Source organism: Marmota monax, unplaced genomic scaffold, assembly GCF_021218885.2.
Source record: "Marmota monax isolate L192 unplaced genomic scaffold, Marmota_monax_Labrador192_F-V1.1 WCK01_AAM20220418_F8-fsc00017, whole genome shotgun sequence".
Classification (NCBI taxonomy): domain Eukaryota; kingdom Metazoa; phylum Chordata; class Mammalia; order Rodentia; family Sciuridae; genus Marmota; species Marmota monax.
In genome coordinates, this window is record NW_026695241.1 from 20,454,194 (window position 1) to 20,471,425 (window position 17,232).

The following is a 17,232-nucleotide window of genomic DNA, read 5'->3' on the forward strand; positions in this document are numbered from 1 at the left end:
AGAGTTAATGACAACACTCTATAGTTCTTACCGTGTGTCAGGTACTATTCTAATACCTTTATATTATTAACTTTGAATCCTCACAATGACCCTATACTCAGGTGCCCACTGCGATATCCCTAGTTTGATTTTTCTCTGCATTTGCAGATGAGGCCAGCTGTTTGTCCTAGCCATACAGCTGGGGAGAGTTCCAGAGTTCAAGACCTCACCTCCATGCTCCCTGCTAGATGAGCAATTGTGTGCAGATAGCCTGGCACATGGCTAGTTTAGCTGGTAGTTCAGGCTGTGCCAGACTGCCTGGGTTTAAATGCCAGTGCTACCATGTAGTGGCTGTGTGACTGTGGGCAAGGTGCTTATGCTCTCAGTTTTCACTTCTGTACACGGTGACTAATAAGAACAAACGAAATAACTTAGGTCAAATGTTTTAGTTCAAGGCCCAGCATGTTCTACTATGTGCTCTTTATGTGTTTGATTTGATTTTGAGGGCAGAGTCTATGTCTCACATAGAGACATATGTAGCACACTGGGCACAAGGTAAAGTTTCACTGAGAAGGGATCGAATGGGCTGGAAATGTTGCTCAGTGGCAGAGTGCTTGCCTAGCAAGCATGAGGCTCTGGGTTCAATCCACAAAAAAGAAGGTACTGAATGATACAGGGCCCATCCCAGGCCTCAGCTGAGAGGTCACTTTCTGTTACTCAAGTTCTATCAGCCTTTCCAGAAACTCTCCACATGCTCAGGGGACCCTGGGAATTAAGACTCTGGACATTGCTCCTGACTTCTCCACCATCCACATTGTTTTATTGGTGCATTACAGTTATACATAATGGTGGGACCTGTTGTTACATAGCTCCTGCCTTCTTGGTCCAGAGTCTCTGCACACATGGTGGGCATTTGAACAGCATTCCCTCTGGTTCTCATCTCAGTCCTACAAGGACCACATTTCTTCCAATCTGTCTCCTCTTGGCTTCCCTAAGGGAGCTTGCCTGGCTCCACCCATGCCAACTCTGTCCCAAAGGGGAAAACTGGCAAGTGGGTAGGCTCCCCGAGTTCCAACCTTTGTTCTATCATTTATCACCACAATGGTATTAGGCATATGTAAGTTAGGGATGAGTTTCCCCATATGTGAGTTAGGGATGAGAATGTACCTTTAGTAGTTATCAGAGCAAAGTGATCATGCTAGGCACAGTGGCACACACCTGTAATCTCAGCAACTCAAGGGGCTAAGACAGGAGGATTGCAGCTTTAAGGCCAGCCTTAGCAACTTAGGAGATTCTCAGCAACTTAATGAGACCCTGTATCAAAATAAAAAATAAAAAGAACTGGGGATGTGGTTCAGTGGTAGAGCACTCCTGAGTTCAATCCCTGGTACTGCCAAAAGAAAAAAAAATGGGGTGATTTCATGAGGTGATTGATACACCATGCACATAGCTCAGGGCTTTGTCTTGGTAAGTGCTTAAAAAACCTTAGGGAAAAGGGTGAGATTATATACATAATGGAATTTACTCAGCCATAAAGAATGAAGTTATGGCATTTGCTGGTAAATGGTTGGAACTGGAGACTATCATGCTAAGTGAAATAAGCCAATCCCCCAAAACCAAAGGCTGAATGTTCTCTATGACATGCGGATGCTAACATACAATAAGGGGGCAGGGGAGGGAAGATTAGAAGTTCATTGAGTTAGATAAAGGGGAATAAAGGGAAGGGAGGAAGGGAATAGGAAAGACAGTAGAATGGATTGGATATAACTTTCCTATATTCATGTATGAATACATGACAGTGTAACTCCACATCGTGTTCAACCACAAGAATGGGAACTTATACTCCATGTATGTATTGTATGGCAAAACCACTCTATTGTCATGTAATCTAAAAACAACAACAACAGCAAAAGGTGCCAGGAGCCAGAGGTTGGAACCTGGGGGTGGTCGTCTCTGGATGGACCATCCTGTGGACTCAGGAGTCGGTCGGTTGGAAGGTGGGAAGTGACTCAGGGAATAATGGTATGACCTCAGAGTCTCAGCAGTACCTTGTATGGGACACCTTAGATCTTCCTGGTGAGCATGTATGTGTCCCCGTGGGACTGTTTGCCCAACATAACATTAAGAATGGGTCCTTCTCTGGGAGCTTTCTGCAGCTAGGTTCTGGGTCCTAGGATACCAATGGAGCGCCTGGCGCTCCCTCCACACCTTTATGTCCTTTGTACCTGCTTGATACATGTTTGTTAAAGGACTGAGTGAACAGTGGATCACATAGGTGACCTTCTAGTTTCCTCTATCCCCAGCTGCTTGTCCTTTGCTTGTCTCCTTCTCTACCCAACATCTTTGATTTTTTTTTAATTGATGCTGGGGATCAAACTCAGGGACTTGAGCATGCTAGGCAAGCACTCTATCACTGAGCCACATCCCCAGCCCTCTTCCCAACATCTTAATGTTGGGCTTCCCCTGGATCTTACAAACCTTCTCCTCCAAAGAGGGAGCCATGGGCACCAAATCTAGCAAAATTGGTGCACCCGTAGGTACATGCAACACGCAGTGACAATAATGCTGGTGCCTACTTTGCCAGGATGCACTAAGCACTGCCATCTCCCTTCACTCTAGAGTGGTTGTCTTGCTATTCCATGTCCTGGTCTCCCCCAAACCCATGTTCCTGCCTGTTGTTTCCCCTCTGTCCACTTTTAAATATTGGGTTTGCAAGACTTAGTCCTGTGTCTTCTTTTCTTCTGCACTCTTCCTGGAACAATCTAGCGCTTTCTCATAAATGTAAACATCGTCTCGGGGCCACTGAATCCTAGATTTATATATGTCTACAGCAAGACCTCTCCCCTGACCTCCAGACTGCTGCATCTGCTGCCTGTTCAACATCTGTTTGTGATACCTCCCAGACAGCCCAACCCCACCTTGTCCCAAGCGAACTCATGATTTCCCTCCTTCTGAGCCAACTCCCTACCCAGGTCTTGCCCACCCTGTGAAATGCCATCCTCAGACACCTCAGAGCCATCCAGGTCACCTTCCACCAGGTCAGGCTTTATCACCCATCCCTCCCCGAGGTTCCACCTCCACTTTTCCTAACATGTGTTTTCTGGAACACTAACAATCTCTCCCCTGCTACAAGATCTCTTTCTTACCTGGAAGCCTTTGCAAACCAGACTTCCCTTTCCAAATCTCTTGTGTACCTTCCTTTACCTCTCTGCCTTCCCCCTGCTGGCTGCTGTCCCTGCTGCCCACTTAGCCTCTTGTTGTGTTGTCTCTGAACCTGACTTGCTTTCTAGCCTGGACTCGGAGCGCTTACCCCTGACGTGCAGAATCCCGCCTGGACTCCTGGAACCTGCCACCTCCAGGCAGTTGCACATGCTGCTCTCTTCCCATCTGCTTCCCCTCCTCAGGACCCCTGTCATCTGTCCTCCAGAACCGCCTGCCTCCAGCTCCCCTTCTCAGAGGGGCTACCCCCAACCGCTGTCAAGAGCTGCTCTTCAGCAGCCTCGTTATTCTGGATCTCAGCCCTTTGACTTCACGTCTCACATCCTGATTTCTGTTGTACTTCTGGATTAGGGATGGTCTCTCTAAGTTGGAAACTCCATGAAGAGAAGGAAAATGTCTATCTTCATTACCATCGTAGGCAAGTAGTAAATATGGGACGCGTGATCATTTTCTAGGTGAGGACAGGAGGCACACAAGGGAAGGAAACTGGCCTAAAGTCACATGGTTAGAATTCAAACAGCCTGTAACTGTTTGAAGCCTGGAACTCTTCTGTGCTTCTGTCCCACTGTGATTGAAGCCCCAGAGCTGGTGCCCCATGATTCGTAGCTGTTTCCCGGGAAGAGACGCATCCCTGGCTCATCCCTGAGAGTGGACATCCTAGGTCCTCAAATCTTTCTCCCTCACTTCCTGAGGCTTCTGAGGATGGACCTGCCCAGAGGTCTTGCTCCTCATGCCTGCTGGAGCTGGTGGGAATTGGGGCTGCTGTCTGCCCCAACCCCTGGCCCCCGGCCCCCAACGGGCCCAGCATTGCAGCATTTGCTAATGCAATTAACAGGCCGGTCCAGGCGGAGAGGCTGGGGGCCAAGGTCTGACTCACACCTCCCCTTCCTCCCCTCGGGCCTCCAAACGGTAGAGGCCCACTTGGCCTGCCAGACGGTGTCTGCAGAGAGCGCGCCAGAGGCCAAGAACGGCATCTTTCTCTCATTAGAGGCTTTTATGTGAACACAACTGCTATTTTGGAGCTGGGCGCTTGGCCGGCCACTTGGCCGACTGCGGAGCCCAAGTACTGTCTCCAGCAGTCCCGAGCAGCTGTGGTGGCAGACGGGCAAGGCCCTGAGGCCCTGACTTCTCCACAGCCTGGGGGCTCAGGCCTGAGGTCAGGGCCCTGGGGACATTAAACCTGGTCAAGGCTTGAGTGGGAGAGAATGAGTCCCCAGTGGGTTCTGAGGGGATGTGTGAGCCAGATGGGAATTCCTCAGGGCTCTCTGATATCATGGCCCCCTTCCTGTGGAAACCGAGGGTCATGGTGGAGGAGAAACAGCTCAGGGCCACAGGTGCATCCCCCAGTAAGCAAACTCCAGAGGCCAGCTGAGGCCTCCACATGGGAGCATCAGGTGAGGTGCCCAGGAAGGGGCTGAGGCAAGTACTGCAGGTGGATAGAGATGGTCAGGGATTTGCAAAGTCTTCCAGGTGAGAGAGAGACCCCGTAGCGGGGGAGAGGTTGTTAGTGTCCCGGATCACAAATGGTAGGAAAAGTGGAGGTTGAACCTGAGGAACAGCTCAGTTTCAGGGTGTGGGGGCAGGGCCTGGAGTCTGGACTGGAGCTGACATTCACCTCCCCAACAAGAGAGAGTGGTGCTGGAAGGCTTAGAGGAGGGAACAGGCTTAGGGGGCCCATTCTGACATTACAGATGAAGGAGAAGATATCTCTGGGATCTAGGAGAGAGAGCTGATAACCAATGCCTTGCCTGAGAGTATGGGTCAGGGAGGAGAGGTAATGGCTATACTGGACATTGGAAAGCAGCTCAGCCTCTGGACCATTTCTCTAACCAGGGCCTAAGTTGACATGGCTTTCCCTGGGAAAACGGTCATGCTGAGAAGTTCAGAAACCATCTTGCCTCTGGGGATATTTTTCTTTAAAAATAAAACAAAAGCTTTGCAGCACTATCCACTAGCATTTTCTGTAATGATAGAAATTTCTGTATCTTGCTGGCCAATATGGTAGCCATAAGCCACAGAAGGTGGTTATTAAAGCTCTGGGAATGTGACTAGTGAGACTGAGGAACTGAGTTTTAAATTTTATTTCATTTTAATCTGTTTAAATTTCAATGCTTCACACCCAGGATCTCTGTTGAGACTTAGAACAAGTCTTGGAGACAGTAATTGTCAGCCCCCATCTTATGGAGAAGATGTCTGAAGCACCGTGAGGCATCTCAGTGAAATGAGAGGTGACCTAGGTCATGCAGCTGGGATGTGGCTGAGCTGGTGTCAAACAAAATCCTTCTGACCCCCTACTCCATGTTCTTCCTGCTATCAGGTAGCTGATCACCAGAGGCCCTGAGCACAGGCTATAGCAGCTTGCATGGTGGGAGATGTTTCTAGATTCCCCCTCTAGGCTTGCCCAATTCGAGTTTGGTCTTCTCCCAAAAGTAGAGGTTTTTGTGTGGAAAATCTGAACAAATCTCTGCTCTGGTGTTTTGGAACTGAGTGAAGGTAGAAGGGGCACAGGCAGAAAGGTGGGGGTGTCGGGGAAATAATGCCTTCTATTTCTTGCTTTTGGAGCAATTTTAAGAGTTTTCTCCTCCCCACACACCTCTTTTGGGTTCAGCTAACACTATAGAGCCAAACTCTCCATATATCCAATGTTTAGTGAAGAAGAGAGTATGGAAAAGACAGGGTTCCAGAAGAGCCAGAATTATGAATGGCTAAAGACTGGCCCAAGTGGGCATAGCTGGGTACAGCACAGCCTTGCATTGTCGGAGGGTGCAAATCTCCGGCAGGGAGGGCCTGGTGTGTCTTTCTGTGACCATCAACCCTGGAGGGCAGCGTCGTGCTGATAACCTCTACTAATAATCCATCAAAGACTGATTAGAGCCCTATAGCTCATACTGTGCTGATTTCTCAAGTATGAGGCATGATCTCTACTCTGTAGGAAAAGTGCACAGGATGAAGTTCCAAGGGCAAAACATGAAGACTTCCTGGCCCACTGTGGTTGTGGGTTTTCTCTCTTAAAACCCCACTGCACTGTATGGAGCCAGCTCTCTGGGGGGCTTTGGCCTTCCCTCCACTTTATGCAATAGCCACCACACTGGTGAGTCAAAGATAACTGATTTCCTTTAGATACCTTAGTTTTAAAATTGGTGCTTATTTGATGTAGATGTGTTTTTACAGTCTCAGGATACAGACCACTGTTGTTCCTCCCAAAGTATCACTGGATTTTATGCACCATTACAATACTCCAAAATTTCTTAAATACCAATGTACAGTGGCTGGTTTTTCATTTTTCCAAGTGAGGATATTAGGGGAAGAAAAAATAACTATCATTTATCAGCACCTTTAATTAAAAGAAACATTTTAATACCCCTCTTCCCTCCACAAAAGATACTTTTCTTCTTCTTCTTTTTTTTTTTTTTTTGGTATTAGGGATTGAACTCAGGAATGCTTAACCACCAAGCTACCTCCGCATCCCTTTTTATTTTTAATTTTGAGACAGGTCTTGTTAAGTTGCTTAGAGCCTGGCTAAGATGCTAAGACTGGCTTTGAACTTGTGATCTTCTTGCCTTAGCCTCCTGGGCTACAGGATTATAGCCATGTACCACCATGCCCAGCTATGGACAGTTTTTAAATTAGAAAGACCAATATCAGGCCAGGTAGGTAACTCTGTGGTAGAGTGCTTGCCCAGCAGTGCTCTGGAGGCCTTGGGTTAAATCACTAGTACAAAAATAACAATAATGAAATTTAAAAAAAAGGACTGGGAATGCAGTTTGATGGTAGACCTACTGGCACAGCATACACAAGGCCTTGGTTTCAATTGGAGCCCCCATTGTGGGCCATTTGGGGGTGATTTGGGGGAGTAAAGAAAAGAGGAGTTTACCCTCCAATCCCACAGTGCATATGTTCAGCTCAGAACTAAACATTTGAAAACCTCAGTGAGGAAGTAAGGCATTCTGCCTCTTGCTGAGACTTGTGAAAACCACACAAGACAGGACACATGTGATAGGATGCAGGTGAAGCCGGCGAGAGCTGGTTCAAAACCTATGAAACCCTGACAGCTGTTGGAGGATCTGCCTCCACCAGTGGGGCCTCTGCGCCGGCTCCCTCCTTGATGGCTGATCCTGAAGGCTTACCTTCCCAAGTGGATTTTTTCCCACCAACACAACTGCCTGGCTTGGAAGCCTTTTCAAACTTTTATTTACCATGTTATATACATAAAGTGCTTTTTCATAGCTTTCCCCTCACCCTGAGTTGTTCATTGCACCAACCTACGTCCTCACTGAGGACTGAATTCCCTGTTGGGCAAGGGACTACCACACACGGAAAGCCCACCACTGGGCTGAACCACCTCTGTGTGGGGCTCAGTCTTGCTCATCTCTGTGTACCCAGCACCTGTCTGATTGAGAGGAGGAGCTCATTGATGTCGGTGGAAATAAGGCAGGACCAGAATTAGGAGGTCAAAGCAAGGCACAGGGGCTTACCTTGCAGGACTGGGGTCCTTGAGTTTCTAGAGAATAAAAGATCTTATCGTTAAAGTCAAGGATGGGCCATCTTTGGGGCTTAGGAGGAGAAAGTGGAGACTAGACTCTTTCTGATGACCATCTTTGGGGCTACCATCACCTGCTCAGAGGGGGGAGTTGTACGACCCTCCTTCCACCCATGCCAGGCGTTGGGCCTCTGCTGGCACAGAGGGATAGGACCACTCAGGCCTTCCCTTGCATCTCCTCCCTAAAAAGGAAAACAAGGCAGAGTGTTGTCCTGGGCACATCTGCCTTCCCCAGTGTTCATGGACCTTGGTTTCGTCACTGGACAGGAATGGAACAAGGTCCCTCCAAGAGGGTGGAGGAATCTCAGTTCAGCCTGTGTGGATTCTAACTTAGCCCCTGAAAAGAGTTTCAGTATGCGTCAAAAGCAAGTCACAAGCAAAGATTTATTGGAGGACAGCAAAGCACATACCCAAAGGCAGTGTGCAGACACCCCTCACTGCTCAGACAAGAGAAGACTGGTGACACACCCAGGGTTGAGCTCTGTGATTTTCCTGCGAAGAAAAGTGAAGGTTCCCAAGTAAACTTTTGTGAAAATAAAGTCCTATGTCAATCTTTTGATATTTGGGATCAGAATGTTTCTTTCTGGATAAGCAATCCAGCCACGAACCAGTTGTGGGCCCATTACATGAGTCTTTGACTCTGGTGACATTAAAATTGAATATGTTTTTGTTCTAGTTGATCTGATGCAGCATTTGCTGGAGATTTTGTTCATGTACCTAAAGAGACAAGCACAGCTGGTCGTGTTAAGTAGGTCTGGGTCTATATCTAGTAAGGGTCTCTTTCTCTCTCCCTAAGAGCCCAGCTGTCTTGGTTTTGTAGCAGGCTGGCCCCAGCTGACTGCTCTGTGGTGGTGGTCACAAGGGCCTGCTGGGTGGTCAGGTGGGGGCTAAGCCTGCTTAGGAAGATGGAGTGGCAGCCAGGTGGTAACAAATATCCTGCTGTGGTGGCAGTTTGTACTTGGAAAGTGCTCTGGTTACAATTGTCTGGCATGGTCTGGGGGCCTGGGGCCTTCTGGGAAGGAGTTGCAATCCTCCAGTGAGACCTATTATTTCTCCACTATCTGCTGATTGGGCAGGCTAGCCCTTGGTGATGTCCATTATTCTCACCCTCTGAGCTGCTGACCCAGCAGCACCTCCTCCAAGAAGCTTTTCCTGACTTTCCTACTCCCTGATCCAGCCTGGATTAGGGGCTGTAACTGACACAGCACTTGTCCCATGGCCTGTGTGTCCTGCTTTCTGCAGGAGACGGCATGCTGGAGACTCTGTCTCAAGCCTTCCACCTAGTGAGGCCCACGAATGGCCGTAGAGTGGCAGCAAGGGCTGATTTACATCTGCCCTCATCATGTCAAGGTTACTGTGTGAGCTTTGGAGGGGTCTGGGGTTCTGGGGTCTCCACCACCAGGACTGACCTCCCAGGGCAGCTTTTCAAGACAGGGTTCCAGGGTGCATTTGGTGGTCTACTTGAAGCCAACAGATCCTTTTTCATTACCAGCTCTGGGCCAAGGCTTAGAGTTAGTGGGGAGGAAGAGCAGCCTCTCCAGCCTTGCTGGGGGTCAGTGAGGGCAAGAGTCTTGGCTCAAATAGACCCAGATTTGAATCCTGGCTCCATTATCATTTAGCTGGGCAACCTTAGACAAGTCTGTTAACTTGGGAGGCATGATCTGTACTTGGAAATCATCACACCTGCTGCCTAGGATTGTCGTGAGGATTAAATGAGATAGTCTAACAAAGCACTATGCCTGGACAGCGCTCATTGGGCAGTAACTGCCATAATGAAAAAAATAATGGTTGTGTCATTGTGAGGCATATGCTGAAGATACAAAGAGATATAAGGACAAGCACTGCACTCAGAGGGACTGACCCTATAGGTTGGGACATTGAGACACAAATGCGAAAAGCCCCTTGTACCTGGGCATGTCCACTGAGTGCTGTGCACAGTAAGTGCTTTTCCTTGTTTGTTTGGAGGAGGAAACGGTAGCTGAGAGGTGGGTCATCAGGGATGGGGAGGTGACCTTCAGGGTATAGTAGCTCTTAGGTAAGTGCACAGGAAAGAGAAAAGTGTTCCAGAGAGGGGACACAGCATGTGCAAAGGCAGGAAGAAGAGAGCAGAGGCGACTTTGGCCTGAGCAGCCTGACTTAGAGGAATGTTAGAGGGGTCAGACTGGCTTCACTGCCAGTCTACGGACTGGTCTCCTGAAGATTCTGGGGAGCCACTAAAGGTCTCTGAGAGACAAGTGACATAGGACGTGTGGATTTTAGTGCTCCTTTTGGAAGGAAGGGTCAGCCAGGCGCACCTGGACTGGATAAGGGCACCTGACAGTTTCACAAATAAGATTAGAATAATTGAAGTGACGAGGTCTGTGTATATGTCTTTGCTTTCTCAATGACCCTGGATGGCCGTGCCTACTCTCCCTCCTCTCCCCAGCACCCAGCCTGCTGGTTTCTGGAAGCCTCCAGGGCTTTGAGCCTGCCTAGTCCTCTACCTGGGTCTCCCTGCACTGCTTCCACCTCACTCTTCAGAGAGGGGCCCTGATCACTCTTCTGAGTGCCCGGAACGCTGCCTCACCCAGTTATTTAGCCCTGGTGGTCTTCACAGCCCTTGATACTGCCCAACACTCTATCATGCTATTGTTTTCTCGCCTGCTGTTGGTCTGCCTCACTGGACTGTAAGCCCCACACAGCAAGGACATTGTGCTCGCTACCCAGCATGCAGTAGGGCCTCAACAACCATTTATGGAGTGAATAAGTGACAGATAGATGAAATATTGGGTTTAGAGGGCCCAATATGCTCTCCGGGGCTCATACCTGTTCTCTAGGAGGTTCCAGGAGGCAGAGGGAGGGCTCAAGGTGGGCCTCCGCATGTGACTCTCCCTTGATTGCTCATCAGTGGTTGTGGTTCTGAACTTTGCAAGGTGAAGAAAGGCAGTGGAAAGAGAAGTCATGGCCTGATGGCTGCTCCCAGGGTTGGATTGGAGCAAGGGCCAGTTTTAGCCCCACCCCACCCCTAGGCTGGACCTGTTTGGGGATGGAGAGCAGGTGTTCTCTGAAGAGGAGACAGGAGAGACCATTATGCTGAAGTGCCTTCGAGAGGCCCTTTAGCGTTTCCAGCCTCCTCAGTCCACTCCCTGTGATTCAAGAGGAAACAGGCTCGGTGGGTCACACAGCTCATGAGCAACAGAAAACCCCAGCAACTCAGATCTGACTTACAGGCCAGTTGTTTTAGTCAGCTTTTTCACCGCTGTGACTAATGACCCAACCAAAACAACTGTAGAGGAGGAAAAGTTTATTTGAGGGCTCATGGTGTCAGAGGTCTCAGTCCATAGACACCAGGCTCCATTCCTGGGGGCCTGAAGAGTGTGGCAGAAGGAACCAGCTCACATGATGATCAGGAAGCAGAGAGATTCCACTCTCCAGATACAAAATATATACCCCAAATCCAGGCCTCCAATGAACCACTTCCTCCAGCCACACCCCACCTGCCTCGTTACCACTTGGTGAATCCCATCAGGGATTAATTCACCAATTAGGTTAAGGCTCTAACCCAATCATTTCTCCTCCAAACCTTCTTACATTGTCTCACACGTGAACTTTTGGGGGACATCTCACATCCAAACTGTAATACCAGTGTTGAGGCCTTTCCCATAACAGATATTTATTTATTCAAAAATTTAAACGATATTATCTATTCAATGTTGACTGAGAGTCTACTCTGTGACAGTCTGAGTCCTGGGTCTACCAGAAGGCACAAAATCAAATGCCTCCCCTCAAGGGGGTTCAGCCGGGGAGGAGTGGACATTTAGGTGTAACTACACTGCCAGCCAGTGTGCTTCCCGGCAGAGAGTGCTGCTGTGAGCCAGCCCATCCTCGACTCTAGTCATTCAGTCTTTGACGTCTTGTCCAAAAACCAAAGACAAACTCCTGGAGGCCTCTGGGTAGAAGGAAGAGAGAAACGAGCCCAGGTTGTCTTCTGGGGCCAGGAGTTTGGCTTCCTTGGTGAGTGAGGGGCCTGGCAGCACTCAGACCACTCGCTGGGTCAGGAGGGTGCTTCTGATGAGAAGGCATCGGGCATCCCATGGCCTAAGAGTGCCAGGCCCTGCTGTAACTTCTCTCCCTGTCTCCTCAGCCGTGTGTCAGCCGCCCTGCCAGAACCGAGGCTCCTGCAGTCGGCCCCAGCTCTGCGTCTGCCGCTCTGGCTTCCGGGGAGCCCGCTGTGAGGAGGTCATTCCTGAAGAGGAATTTGACCCCCAGAACTCCAGACTGGCACCCCGACGCTCCGTTGAGGGGCCGCCCAACTTACGCAGGAGCAGTGCAGCTAGAGGAGGTCCTGTGGCTAGAGAACAACCCCTGGAGCCACAGCTGCCACCAGCTGGGTAAGTGCCCACCTCATCGGGACCGCTGGGTCCAGGGCTGAGACCCTGTCGGAGGGGCTTCTTCCTTAGGATGGTGTGGAGAAGGCCGATGGTGTCCCTCCTTCCCACTATCCATCCCTTCTCCTGCCCCTCAGGGCTGAGAGCTGGGAGCAGGCATTGGGGTTGGCAGGGGCTTCACAGGTGGGGAGGAAGGGTTGGGGAGATGAAATCTTTCCCCTTCCAGAGCTTGGGAGAAAAAGCTGAGGAGGACCTGTTCTGCATCAGGGTCTCTTGGTTCTAATCCTTTGCCATTTCCTGGGTGGATGACCCCCCGGCAAGTTACTTATCTCTGTGTCTTTGATTCCTCATCAGTAAGGAGCAGACAGTGTTAATAACTATATTATGGAATTGTTATGAGGTATAAGTTAGATAGTATAAGGAAAATGCCAAGTACAGTGCATGGTGCCTGTGTTTATAAATGTTCCTCCTCCCCCTCTCCTGCCTCCTCCCGTGGTCTCCGTGATTGGAAGTGCTCCTCTGCAGAAAAAGCCCCTCTGTTCACTTGCCAACCAGCCTCTCTCCTCAGAGGGGAAGGGAAGAGGCACGTGGGTGCAGGAGATGGGATAGAAGTGGACCCAGGGAGTGTTCCGGGCAGGAGTCCCTGGCCTGCTTGCCAGTCGATCTGGCTAGACTTTTTCTAGCTCAGGACAGGAAATCTGAACTCTGTAAACTGGTTATTTCTAGGGGGCCGTGTTTTGCTTTTGGTTTTTCACGTTGGTTTTTCCATTTGCTTCTACTTAGGAAGTTCTTTCTGAGATGTTGCAATCTCGTCTTGCTGAACTAAGGGGAAAAAGGACTTGTACTCTCAAAGGCCAAGAGAACTGGGGAGGATGCTGACCTTGAGGTCAAGTCTCCAGCAGGAAAGGTCAGAAAGACCTGCTGAGAGGGAGGGAGAGAAAGGAAAGGAGGCGGGGGCCATCCAGAAACTCTGAAAGGAGGTAGGACAGAAAGAACAGGGTCTTGGTAAGTTGGGGTTCCAGGGTCCTGAGCACAGGATGATTCCCAAAGGAAGAAAGGAAGGATAGATTCAGGTCAAGGCCTAGCAAACTCCAGGGTCAAATCCAGAAGAACTAAACCGTGTAGCCAAAGCCTGGGGATGCTGGGACAGAAACAAGGAGAAAGCCAAGGGTCCAAGTGGACAATACAGAGGGCCTGGAATTGACTGTGAGCTGGTAGGCAGGGCTAGGCCTTATTCCTATTGGTCCCAGATGTGGGTCCTAGGCAGGGGGGCCCAATATGAAGGCACCTAGAAATATATGAGAAGGGTCAGCTCTGGGGCCACCCAGAGGCAGGGTGCACACAGAGTCTAAGCTGGGCTTTTCCCCTGCAAGTTTCCGGCTTGTGGGATTTATTAATGTGTAATATGCATGTTCATGCTACTTGGCAAGTCACACTACCCCTTGTGCCCCTGAGTCAGATCCATTGGATGCTTCCTGTCCCCTCTTCCACTCCATCCAGCTCCTCCCCACCCTTCAAGGCCCAAGTCCACTTCCTTCAAATGCCTCCCCCCACCTTGTCCACCCTGCTATCTGCCCTCTTGCGGCACTTCCTTACTAACCCAATGGGGAGTGTCTGTGCCCTGTACCTGCCCCTGGACTATGTGGGGCAGAAACTTGCTTCAAATTATAGAATTAGCCTAACAGAAAGGATGGTGCTATTGAGAGGGCAAAAGAAGGTGACACTCTGCTGGTTCCCAGGCAGGTGCTCCATGCTGCCCTTGTGTGGCCCTTTTCACTCATCTTGGGATGCTCTGTCCATTTGCTCATAGGACCAAGTGCTCCCTGAGAGCAGGGACTGTCCTGATTGTTCATGAATGTGTCCCCGGCACCTACCATTGTCCCTGGCACACCATGGGTGCTCAGTTGATATAATCTGAATGAATAAATGAACGGCTGGGAGGTTGAGTGTGAGCCTCAGTCCTCAAGGATGATTTCCTGTGTGTAAAGCACTGTGGGGGCCCACAGCAGGGCTGTCCTCTCTGACTTTCACAGGCTCCCTGGCCAGGGGCTACTGTGATGTTCTTAATAAGCTGCAGCCTCCAGGCCAGCCCTCTCCCTCTCTGCCCTGGGGCCTCCATGCCATGAAATCTGGGAAAGTCCGAGCCGGCGGCTGCTGTCGGCTCAGCTGTGTTTTGATTTGGGAGGCCAAATCCCACTTGCCTGGTGGTGTCAGACATTTCCTGTGAGTTTGGCCAGGTTTCCCAAGCAGCCGTTGGCCTTTCTCCTGATCACAACTTGGACAGGCCCTGTGTGTCCAGATAGAGGAGTGACATGACTCAGAGGGCCTTCTAGGAGTGGGAAGGGGACACAAGATGTCTGGGAGGGGAAACACTGCAGGAATTGGTGATGGCCAAGAGGCCTGTTTCAGAGGCCCAGAGACTTGTGTCACAGAGGCAGACAAGAGGGAGGGGCCAGGAGCATCTCAGGCAGCAGGCAGGATGCCCTGCAGAGGGCCAGATGTGGATTGATATTGTGCAGCTGCAGCCCAGGCTGACTGCAGGGGCCTGGAGACTCCCCCGAGCCCCAGATCCAGAGTTCTTCCCCAAAGCTGGGCAGAGGTCTTCCCACCTGGGGAGCAACAGCTAAGCAGTTGGGCAAGGGCCTTGAGAGATGGAGAAGGAGCCAGTTACAAGAATTGGGGACCAGTAAGCTATGGAAAATTATGGTTTGGACTAGTATGCAACCACTATCTGAATCTCCTGGGAACTTGACAACAGGCCACTTCTGACTTGGCAGGTCTCTCGGGTGAGCATCCCTAACATGGGTGAGGCTGATTCTGTTGGTCCTTGGACTGTAGTGAGTAGCAAGGGTCAGAGCCTTGGCTTTGGATTCAGAAACTCCTCAGTTCCAGTTCTGAACTTACCACTTATCAGCTGTGTGACATGAGGCACACATCCTAACTTCTCTGAGCCAATAGTCTTCACCTGATGGCATTACAGGGAGGATTAAATGTGATTATGTAAGCGGAGCACTAGTTACAGTGCCTAATGTGAGTTAGCATTCAATACCTGGTAACCATTAGCAGCAGGTTTTCTTCACCATGAGGACTTGGGTGGAAGAGCATAGGAAACTGGGTTCTGTGTGTGTGTGTGTGTGTGTGTGCATGTGCATGACACTGGGGCACACCTGTTCTAGGGAGAAGTCAGAGCCCAGATCCAACCTCAGAGCAGGTGTGACCTGCACAGTAGCAGAGCCTTCAGTCATTAGCTGCCACTGGCCATATGGGGAGGAGCGTGAGGGGAGGTTTAAAGAATGGGGGGGGGGGTGCCTGCTGGGTTTGTTCCTTGGCCAAACCTGAAGGCCTAGAGGTTGAGCCCTGGGGCCTCCCTAAGCAGGCCTGGTCAACATCCAGGTAACAAGGGGCCTGAGGACATGCTGATCAGGGTAGGTGGGTGGCAGGGAAGTGTCTGGGGAACTCTGGCCTCACGGTGATGGCTCCCAGCAGGCTGCCCCCATAGAAGCGCTGGTGTCTGCCTTCTGTTGAGTCCCAGTCTCTGTCTCTTCTGGATGTTCCCTCTGCATGCCCCACCTCTGAAAGAGTCCATGTCTTCATTCTCTGTGGCCGCCAGAACACATTACCACAGATTAGCAGGTCAGAACAACATGGGTCTGTTGGTGTGCCGTTCTGTTCGTCAGACATCTGACACGGGGCTCAGCAGGCTGACATCAAGGTGTCCCAGGTGTCCTGGAGGCTCTGGAGAGAACCTTGCTCATTCAGGTTACTGACAGATTTCAGTTCCTTGCAGTTGCAAATGGAGGCCCTCATTTCCTTGCCGGCTGTCCCTTGAGGGCTGTTCCTCATCCCTTGGCTTGTGGCCACCTTCCTTCATCTTCCAAGCTGGTGAAAGCAGAGGTCCCTTCATGTGTGTCTTTCCTTTGCCCGCCCTTCAGCTGCGTCCCTCTCCCTGACCCTCCTGCCTCCTCTCCACACTAAGGGCTCCCACGAAGACCCTGGACCCAGCCGGATTATCAGGACGGTCTTCCTGGATTCCTAAAGCAGCTGATGGAATCTCCTTTTAGCCATTTAGTGAATTGTATCCACTATGCCAGGAGACAAAGATCCTGGGGGACAACCACACCCACCCCCTGTAGCCCGCTCCAGCTGGGACCCTCTAAAGTGTGACAGCTCCCTCTTATCCAGGGCTTGCCACAGGTGTGGCCCTACATGATCTGTCCCCCCTAATCTTGCTGATACCGCCAATATCAACCCTCACTCCATGGTCCCCTCACTCACCTTGCTTTGTCACACTGGCCAATTGTTTTTTTTCTGCCAGAGATGCGCCCACCCCAGGGTCCCTCAGAACTTGCTAACTCCCCTCCTGGAACACGGCTATTTCTGTTGTTTCTGAGGGATTCCATATCAAAGCGATATGGTGGCTTAAAACAGATACTTCTCTCCCAGTTCTGGAGGCCAGACGGCCTAAGTTGAGGTGTCAACAGGGTTGGAGGCTCTGTGGGGAATCTGTCCCAGGCATCTCTATTAGAATGGGGTGGCTCCCAGCCATCCTTACATTCCTTGGCTTGTAGCTTCATCAACCTGTCTCCAAGAGCTGGGATGGAGCTCAGTGGTAGAGCATTTGCCTAGTGTGCACGAGGCCCTGGGTCCAGTTGCCAGCAAAGGGGGTGGGTAAGTTCTGACCTCTGGAATCAGCTTTCTACTGTCATCTCTCATAAGGATTTCTGTTGGATTTGGGGTCTGCCCTAGTCTGTTATGGCCTCATTGAAACCTAACTAATTATGTCTGCAAAACCCCTATTTCCAAATAAGGCCACACTCACAGTTCAGGAGTGAGGACTTTAATGTCTCTTCTTGTGGGGACATAACTGAACCCACACCAGAACATTCTTCCCCACCCCACCACTGCCGGACCCTCTGTAGCCATCTAAACCACACTCTCCAAACTCCCTACCTACCACCTGGCTACGTTTTTTTTTTTTTTTTTCCTTCTCCAGATCTAACATCTTAGATATTTTAGTTATTTATTTGATTTACTGTTTTTCTTAGCCCAGTAAAATGTTCAGTGCAGAGGGCCCAGGGTTTCTGTCAGTTTGCCGACCCTGAACACTGCTCAGCCCAGAGTGGAGCT

The 17,232-nt window shown here is 50.3% G+C and overlaps 1 protein-coding gene across 1 annotated transcript in view; it reads left to right on the forward strand.

The window, feature by feature from the left end:
* The window catches only part of Ltbp2 (latent transforming growth factor beta binding protein 2), a 108,199-nt gene that overhangs the window by 10,758 nt on the left and 80,209 nt on the right, over positions 1–17,232 (forward strand). The window contains exon 3 of the mRNA XM_046440875.2: positions 11,862–12,108. Coding sequence (XP_046296831.1) covers positions 11,862–12,108 — 247 coding nt within the window. The remainder of the gene's footprint in view (positions 1–11,861; positions 12,109–17,232) is intronic.